The sequence below is a fragment of the Syngnathus scovelli genome, chromosome 10, assembly GCF_024217435.2.
Source record: "Syngnathus scovelli strain Florida chromosome 10, RoL_Ssco_1.2, whole genome shotgun sequence".
NCBI classification, from domain to species: domain Eukaryota; kingdom Metazoa; phylum Chordata; class Actinopteri; order Syngnathiformes; family Syngnathidae; genus Syngnathus; species Syngnathus scovelli.
Genome location: NC_090856.1, coordinates 2,048,357 through 2,058,222, shown reverse-complemented (window position 1 = coordinate 2,058,222; position 9,866 = coordinate 2,048,357). Strand labels below are relative to the sequence as shown.

General features: G+C 44.7%; 1 protein-coding gene across 1 annotated transcript; it reads right to left on the bottom strand.

Moving 5' to 3' along the window:
- Positions 1-834: 834 nt before the first annotated feature.
- On the bottom strand, positions 835-8,346 carry colgalt2b (collagen beta(1-O)galactosyltransferase 2b). Its single transcript, XM_049724848.2, has 12 exons — positions 8,000-8,346; positions 5,005-5,115; positions 4,797-4,914; positions 4,455-4,589; positions 4,061-4,265; positions 3,593-3,712; positions 3,279-3,352; positions 3,105-3,211; positions 2,894-3,026; positions 2,704-2,831; positions 2,410-2,616; positions 835-1,690 (listed from the first exon to the last, which is right to left on the bottom strand). The coding sequence occupies exons 1-12, from the start codon at positions 8,227-8,229 to the stop codon at positions 1,417-1,419; spliced, it is 1,842 nt and encodes a 613-aa protein (XP_049580805.1). The 5' UTR covers positions 8,230-8,346; the 3' UTR covers positions 835-1,416.
- Positions 8,347-9,866: the final 1,520 nt, after the last annotated feature.

Below are 9,866 nucleotides of genomic sequence, written 5' to 3'. Positions count from 1 at the left end.
GAAGTGTAATTAACTTCCGGGTTTCCGTGACGTAATTGCCACTAGTGTTCAACTTGACGATTTAAACGTGCCCTTAGTCTTTTAAATTATTCCTTCAGTGACAACAACACTCATTATTAATTTAAATAATTTAAAAATTGTTATTTTTCAATTCTACTTCTTTCTCAAGAGCTAAATAAAAGGAGTTGCTAATTTCCTGACGTAATCGTGACGTAATCGTCTCCACGAAATAAGTGGAAGCTATTTAATTTAACTTTGTACGTTCAGCTCCAACATAAGATAAATGAGTCAAGAATTAAGAGGCAAACATTTTAAGGGCTATACTGTCCTCTTCTGGTTAAAATAAGAACACGAAGGGAAGTAAATCCAAAGTGACACACTATATCTTATGACCAGCAGATGGCAGCATAACTCCGTCTTGGTTTCTCAGTCTTAAACCAGCACGTCCCTGCTTTATCTCCTAATTTGCACGCGCCAGATCTTCTTGCAGACAGGAAATGTAAAACAGTACGTGGTCCTCCCCTATAAACCCTAACCTCAAATTCATTATGAGGCCACACGTTCCCTTTCAAGTTGGAAACCTTTTTATGGCCCACAGTGATTGTTGTGAAACACCACCGGCACCAGAGGCTGTCTGCAGCCCCTCTCCAGGAGGTCATGGGAACATCAGGCTACTCGAGTAGCTTGTTTGTGCTGACTGTGCACATCAATAAACACCAAAATATCCTTGGCTGAATGAGAGCTGGTTGATAGTATTCGTTAATATCACTTGTATTTAAAATAAACTATAACCTTGACAAAATATTAGTTTGAGGGAAAGAGTGACAACACACAAATGAGGAAGGCGTTTTATTAGTTCACCAAGGGCATAAATCAGCCTGGACGTGGAGAAGAAACCTACATAACTTGTTAAATCCGAAATTAAAGTCAGCTTTTGGCTTGTTGCATGCGTGAGAGATGTTCTGCTAACAAGCAGGACCCGCCTGCTGCAGCGCCGCTACACTTGTCTAACTTTGAAGTCATGTGACAATGGTGAATGTGTGTAAAAAAAAAAAAAAAAGAAAAATGCTGACACCCTTTTTTCCTTTTAAAGTCTGACTTGAACACCATAGTGGTCACTGACACTTTTATTGACTCAACTGCAGATGGGGGGAGGCAACAGAGGTCCACTTTTAAATGTCCGTAGTTGTACATTGTTCATTTTTCCACTAAATGAGAAAAAAATTGAAGAATGTGTTTAATTTACTTGTCCTAAGTGGATGACAGCCACGATTTGAGGAAATGGGGTAGTACAAATGACCAAAAAAGGCACGCTGGGAATAAATTAAGGCACTTGCTCATTTTAAGAATATACAGTATTTCCACTTCAAGTGTCTTTTCCAAAACCTTCACACTCGTTCCAAAACTCCCACCACTTCACAGTTCGTCCCGCGAGGTTCTGGCGGCGGGTGGCGGTGAGTCCCCCGTGACGCTGTTCTGGGCCATGGTCCGGATGCGGCCCTGCTGGGTGCTCTTGCGGGTGAGCCGCCGGTCCCAGTCGGTAGCCACGGCCTCGTCGTCCCAGATGGTGGAGGTCTCGGTGTCGCTGATGTAGCCCGGCTCGCCCGTGTAGTGCGTGGGGTAGATGAGCAGCGGTTCCACCGAGAAGGCCCGCAGGTCTCGCGGCTCGTAGTGGGACATGTAGTTCACGCTGAGGAGGAGAGACAGCAAGATGTCTCATGGCAGGCGGGTGGATGCTCATACTGCTAGCTTTATGCTAACACATCATGGGAAATGACATAGAGAGGCTAGCAGATAGCATCTTTGTGGAAGGGTCATTAAAAGTTAAATATTTGAACACAAATGGTGCAGAAGCACACGTAGACAGACAATCGAACAATTGAAGCAAAAAGTCTGGACGCGCTTTGAATTTACCAAACTGTCATTGAAGAATTTCTACAATACATTAAAACACACATGTCCCGTAATTCCCATTTCTTTCCCTATTGAGCGAGCGAATGGCTGTGAATACACACAGTGTATTTACAGAGTAATCTATACAGGGAACACTGGACACACATCCTTGTGTATTTGCATAGTAACACACACACACGCATGCACGCACACACACAGCACGCATCCCTCGCCTCGCCCCCCCCCCCCCTTGCCTCCAGGCCGCTATCAATGGGAATCCTGTCCCCCTCTCCGAGCAGCAGGAAGAGCCTTGGCGGCCCGCATTCCTCAAAGAGAGGCAAGCGAGGCGGGAGGGGGGGCGACATAGAACGAGCGCACAAAGTCAAACCTTTGTTGGGGCTCTCGAGTCGTGCAGAAAGAAAAAAAAAAGATGCGAGGGCACCAGAGGTGTGACAGAGCCCTGAGGGACGCCGGAAGAACCTTCTGCTGCGAGTTCAAAATATCGAAGCGACTTACTTGGGGTGTTTGTTGAACATGACGGGAAGGAACTCATCGACGGGGAGCATTTTGCTGAAGGCTTTGGCGTTCAGCAGCTTGGTGGCTCCCTGCAGCGACAACGCGTAGCCTAGCGTCCAGTACGAGTAGTCGGCCTCCACTAGGTTGTTGACGCCGTCCACGGAGCGCTCGGGCTCCTGCAGTTGCATACGCTTGCGCCCCACGTAGCTGACAGAGAAGATCCAAAATTACATTTCTAGACTGATGACCCAAAGTCAAAGAATTTCCCCATTGGTGAACTTAACGTGTTCTTACACGAGGTCCCAGTCCAGCTGGGCTTTGTCCATGTCCTCCATAATGGCCTGGAGTCGTCGATTAAAGCGGGGCTCGAACCTCACGTCGTCCTCTAAAACAAGAACTTTGCGGAGGTTGCGCTCCACCACCTGCGGATCAAAAAAAAAATGGCTTGCTGGAACCGTACCGATCCTCAAATAGCCGCTCTCACCTGGCTCCATATGGAGTGATGGCTAAGGAAGCAGCCGATCTCGCCTCGGGTCAAAATCCGGCCCGAGTACGGGTCCTTGTAGCCGGGCAGCATTTCGATCCCCAGCGCCTGCAGCTGGGACGTGTTGAGGGCTCTGAGAGGTTCCCAGAAGAAGTCACGTTAGGTCTCAAAAACTTAGTGGTGGGAAAGGAACTCGAAGATGAAGACCTACTTGCCGTCCACCGCGTCCAAGAGCGTGACGTGCAGGCCGAGCGCCGACAGGGTCTTCAACATCCGGCTTCTTCTGTCCAGCCGACGTTTCAAATTGACGAGGAAGATCTAAAAGCAAACACTCTGTGTGTGCCCAGGCAGGGAAAAGACTCAAAGGGACAAAAAAAAAACTCACATCATCGAAATTCATGGTGTCCCGTGGAGATGGTGGAGCGTGAAGATGCTCAGAAGGTTCAAGACTGTGCTCAACTGTGCAGCAGAGAAACAGCAATTTTGTGAGCACCATAAAATAAAAATCTGGCCGCCATTTAATTTTTTTTTCCCGAGTTGGGCTCTGCAGGACATCGAGTGGAGGAGGGCGGACGGAGAAGCAAGATGAAGCTGACAGGATGCAATCAGAGACGCCACCGGAGGTCAAGGGGAACCGGGCGAGCCGACATCGTGAGGTGTGACAGATTGTGTGTCGACTACGCGTGTGTGCGCACTCACTCAAGGCCTCCGTGGTGGTGTGGCTGAAACTCTCGCGCTCATCCTCCACAGTCTGGTGCTGCTTGAGGGGGACGGGAAGGAACCCGTAGTGCTCTCTGTTACACACATACATCTGCACACCTGGAGGACACACACACACAATGACATCGCCACCACAACGCCAAATGTGTGACGCAACATACTGGCATGCAAATGCAACACATTCTTGTCATGTGTGTCGAATGGAAATCTCCAAGGTTGTGTTTGCACATTTAATATGCACACACCTAAAAAACAGCACACATGGTTTTGCTCATTTTACTTCTGCTACAAAGTCGTCTTTGTTAGGAACACAACAAACACACAATGAGTGAAGAAATGAAAAGCAGCTGAGTGTTGACGGCTGTTTTTTTTTTTTTTTAAGAACTTTTGTGCCGTTAATGACAGCCGGGTCCAAATGTGCTAGTTTGACTCGAGCTTCCAACTCACCCGCTTGACGTGCGGAGAATGCAAACACCATGATGTCATCAAAAGCCCAGCTGTAGTCGGGGTGAGGCGGGTAGAAGGCCAGATCTCGGCTGGACTCCCGTCTCAGGTCCATCAGGAAGGTGCTGTGCACCATGGGGACCGGGAAGCAGCCCAGACGCTTCCACTCACGGATGGGCTGGTAGTCTGGGGTCCTCTTGTAATAGCCCTGAAAGACACCACAGTGTGGTTATTGTTGTATTTATTTTTGTGTGGATGGATAAATGAATAAATAAATCCATTTAAAAATAAATACATGTAAAAATACATCAAAAATAAATAAATATATTTAAAAATAAACAACAAACCAAAATTATAATATTTATTTATTTGTCCACGCATGGATTGACGGACGTACCTGTGGGGTCATGCCGCACCAGTAGTTGGAGTACAAGGTGCGGGACTCCATCATGGGGGCGACCACGGTCAAGTTCTCGGCGATGAGCAGGTTGAGCACACGCGGGTTGGTGAGAAGGTTGTCGCTGTCAACAAACTACAAAAAAAGATTTTTATTGAAGGAGGGATGGAAGCAATTTATTTCAATGGAGAAGATTGATTTGACAAATGATTCAATGAAGAGCTTGCTCAAGCTTCTACTGCACCGATTAGCTGTCATGCCGGTTGCCAGGAGATGCAACTCAACCGTTTTCCCACACTGACAGCAAATCAAATATTTTTCGGGCACGAGTCTTTCACATACCAGTATAAAGTCGGCCCATCGTTCCCTGGCCGCCTTGAGCGCCGCCTGCCTGAGCTTCATCACATGGTTGAACCTGGATGCAGGCCAGTGCTTGGGACCCCACTCGTCTGTGTAGGACCTTCACAGAGCATTAGTGAAGAAAGGCTTTTCTTTCTTTTTTTTATTGCATCAAACCTAACCTAAGCTGTTCACTCAAAAAAATGCTGACCTGGGCTCCTCCATGGGCCTCCACTCCACGTAATGGTATTGACGCTGGGCGTTCTTCAGCCATTCTCGCAACATGGCCGTGGTGTTGTCCATGTTGTGGTCGCTGGCGGCCCTGGAACGACACCGAGGACAATAGTATTGGGACGCTTGAGCATGGCATGACAGTTATCGTTGTTAGGACGGATTCCATTTCCATTTATTTCTCATTATTTTGCATTTGTAAACCACTGTGGACTTCATACACCAACAAAGCTTGCCTTGCCTTTTGCATGTGGTGTGTTTATAGATATGCACGTTAAAACATGTACCAACACGCGCGTGTGTGTGACTATTCACACAGAAGGAAGCCGCCACGTGATGACTGATTGTTGTTATTTCATTCTAGTTTATGGTGTCTCGTCAAAGTGGGGAACACCTGATGTTGGATGGTCGTAATGAGAAGCGACGCACATATTTACACGCTAAAATGCACATGGACGAGGGATACATGTGCTGCTACAAGCCCGAGGAGTGAGTGACATGTCGCAGCTTCAGGCAATTCATGTAACATACATTTAGATCAGGGGTGTCTATTTTTTGGGCGGGCCGCATTGTAGTTATAGCTTCTTTCGGTAGGCCATTATGACCCAAATAAATGTATGAGCACCTCATATTATATACAGTAAAAGCTACAAAACAAACTGGCAACTTGTTTTCAAATCAGACGAGTAAAAACTGGTCAAATATTTTTAAAAAAAGATATTAAAAGTTAAGACAATTTGCAATGATGTGGCGGGCCGTATCTGGCCCCCGGGCCTTGAGTTTGACACCTGTGATTTAGATGAGTCAGCATTTCAAGGATTATAATTTAATTATGATAGTTCAGATTTGAGAAGAAGAAAAAAAAATCCCTAAATTTTGCATTTCTGTACAAATAAAAATGATCCACATGCGTTTCCACCGTGACTCCAAAATAGACTTTGGCGGAAAAGTGACAGCAAACTAGCAGTGGAAAAAACACCAAAGCAAAATCCCGTTTACATGTTTGTGTGGGCATGAAGCATCTTGTCATTTGCTAATAGACATGTTACTCTTTGGCATTGCCTTTAAATGACAGCGAGCGGTGGCGTCTGACAGCTGCGTCGAGCGCATCGTCTTTACTTTTAAATTCCAGGGGCTGTCATTTGGTTGTAAGTAATAAAAGGTTATACTCAACATAAGTAAATAAATCAAGAAATAAGTAGGGAGATAAAAGTTGGCGTTCGAGAAGGAAATAACTAAAAATAAAAATAAAAGTATGGAAGCATCAAAGGGTCAAAAAGGCGACGCACATTAATGACTAAAATATAAAGCAGGAACATAAATCAGTCAACTGAGATGTTCAACACCAAATTTCTTCCTTTCAGCTATGTATTGTTGATGTTTTTAAGAATGTTGTTTTGACTGACGTTTGAGTGAAACTTTTTTTTTTGCTTTGTTTTGTCTATCCCATGTCTGGCTGGCTGGCTGTCTGCACGGTGCCTTTCCCCTCTCAGCTCTCTTGAGGACAAGCTGTGACTTTCCACCATGACTAACACGATTACATCGCCCTCCTTCTTCAATGCTGCTTTTTTTGCATCTGTAATGAAGCATCACTGTAAAATGGCAACACACAAAATATTCCACGGCTGAGGTTAGATCACAAGTGGACGCCATGTACTCAAGGCCAAACAGATACTAAATTGGACAAAAGTAGAGAAATGCTACCAAATCAAGAGAATGGAATCTCATTATGAATATTGAAGCCGATGTAACAGTCTCTGCCTCGTTGTAAAGATTGATCGTATACTGCAGCCTCATTATTTTGCTCCCCGAAGGTGTTTTGTTACGTCCCTCTTTCCGTTGCTGTCTACGATGTAATCAACATCTGGACAACACATGCTTAACCTATACAAACTAATACAACTATTGTGACCCTTTAAAGCATTGGTAGAATATGAACGGAAGATTAAAGCAAATATATTTTTGCCATGAAGAAGATTCCATGAATTTATATGTGTTGGGTCGGTGTGGTTTCAATACATTCAGAAGACACGCCCACATCGTTTGGTAGTGGAGAGAACGACTTGATTTTTCATGATTTCGAGAGTTCGTGCCAATTTTGTAATCATTCAAATTTGTCAGGTTTGTTTGCATCTGTAAATAAAGCCAACTCTCATCTGTGGAGTGTCAAATTCCTAAATTTCTCTTAACAGGGTGTTTAATGTTGTCATCCCGAATGTCAGCACAATATTGCAAATGCGGTGGATATTTGAACGTCTTTCCTGTGAAGGCCGAGAAGAAAAAGAGTGAGAAATTCCTCATGAGTCTCAACGTCAACAAAAAGTGGACTTGCGCTCAAGCGTGACATTCAGTAGTCACATTCAAGGTTACGTGGAGGCTCTCATCTTTGCCCCCATAACAAGATTGGACGCCCTGAAAACCATACGGCATTGAAGGCATCAGTCAGACTAAGACACAACTCTAAAATAATATTTCATGATCATAAAATCAAGTTAAGACGCTCCTTGTTTTTTCCAACATGAATGGTGATGACATCTACATCTAGCAGGTGTGCCCAAGAATTAGCTTGAGGATAAAAAAAAAGAATAAAGCAAAGTGTCATAAAGGGGCAAACTGAAATGAACAGTTATGTTAATCGTAAAGTGAATAAAAAAAATAGACTTCTACTAGGCGTACCTAATAAAGTGACCTCCCCATTGACTTTCCAGCGCGAGCTTGTACACATTTCTTGACACGCATGACTTAGCCCTACTACTAATACTCCCTCCCTCCTTCTTCTCTTTTAATCCTGCTGTCAAAGCAATTTAATGTCCGCTTTCCTGCACCCCCCCCCTCCCTCCCCCCTCGCGTTTTTATGATTAGTGAATCGGTTGAATTATGTGGAAGGAGTTGCAGGACATAAAAGTGAGAAGAATAAAATATAAAGTGAATGTTGTAGAATAACATAAAAATAATAATGATAATAATCTACAGACCAGATTGCGATGCGCTCCTTGGGGTAGTCCAGCCTCTCGATGCATCCCAGGTAATGAGCGAGGCTGTGCGCCGCGTTGCGAGCCAGGATGGCGATCAGGACTTTGGGTCGGAGCAGGGCCGACTCTTCCGTGGGGCTCACATCCGCCTCCTCCACCAGCGTCACGGGCTCCGAGCCCGCGCTGGAGCGCACGGCACACAGCGCGGCCAACAGCAGCAGAGGCATCCGCATCTCGTCGGCTTTTCTTGGTTGTGCTGCTGCTGGTGCTGGTGCTGGCTGGTGGAACCACCCGGAGACACTGAAGTCCTGGCTGAAAAGTGGAGTGTGAGAGAGAAGGGGAGGGGAGGGGGGGTGAGAATGAGACTCGTCACACCTTCACTTTGAAAAGAGTCAGCAACTTTTGAGATACATTATAATTGGGGGGTGGGGCTAAATATATTGAGTATTATTTTTAAAGGGAGGGAAATAGCAGGGATAAAAAATAAAAAATAAATCCCTGCTATATTTGATTGTCCTGGTGTGTAACTGTAATTTGTGTTCAACGAGCGAGTTCATGAAGCTTCTCTTAATGACAGACGGCCACGCCGCTCTGTTTATTTGAGCTGGCATGTCGGCCATTTAGGAGAATGTTTTTTCCTTCCTCGCTGAGGTAATGACAAATGATCTTTGTTAGTCACCGCACAGGAGGAGGTGTCCGAAGCGTGCCTGAGCAAAAAAAGAACATCACAGCAATTGAGTAGGGCCTAATATCACAGGTAGCAGGCATTATTTCAAAGCATTAGTTTTCATGACATTTTACTAAATTACTGTAATTCCCTCACACGTGGGAAAGGAGATGATGCACTTTTGTAATACATATTATTTTTAATCCATTTTATACGAGCATTTTTGGGCCGTGTTTTCCAATAAACAGCCAAGGTTTTAAAATGTGTTTAAAAGTGTTTAAATTATGCCGAACACTGAATAAAATATTAATGGATGCTCTCTATCGTGTTTGCTACTGTTTTATATTGCCCCGTATTTATAACATTAGAGAAAGTTTTGTATTCGCCTGCATGAGATGGTGCTAATAACCTGGTGCGTGCTGCTACCTTGTGGACAAATGGTGGCATTGCAGGCAGCCCAAATAAATACGTTTGACCTTATAACCCTTTCATGTTAACGTTTTATCGTTCATTTTTAATAGAACCATCTATCAAACAACAAAATACTAAGAAATAAAATAAAATTAACAGGCGTGATGATTTTAACACTCTTTCACCAACAAGTGCATGTTGCATTCGATTCAATTCATTTCAATGGGGAAAATTGATTTGACGAGAATCATCAATAGTTTAACAACAGCAGACAGGAGAATCTTTGGGCGCTAGAGGGCGCTCTTGCTTCAGTCTTCAATCCAACTCAATCTCACACACACACTCCCATATTCTCAGTGTCTAACACACGTACACACACAGACACACTTCTTCCATGAATTTGCACACACACACAACCTGCACGTTGTCAATAGTATAAATGCTGCCATCCTGTTGATTATGACAAGCCACGTCAGGGTGCACATTGATTGCAAACTGGACTCGTTCCAGCAACTCTGACTCAGCTAATGACAACAAGCCTTCAACCTTGGGAGTAAATCATCAACAGTGACTGAGCACTCCCTTAGCCTTTTGCACTCAAGTCGCAGCAACGACGATGACAATAAAAACATGGAGGTATGCTAAAAAGGGTGCAGTCGTTGAACGAATGCCAATGACGTACGTTTACACACAACGGTGGCCATCTCAAGTAGGTCATCCCTTTGTGGCTGTGTGGCGTGAATGCAAAATCGAATTGTAAAAGCTCGGGGGGAACCTCCCACTCGTGTGAGG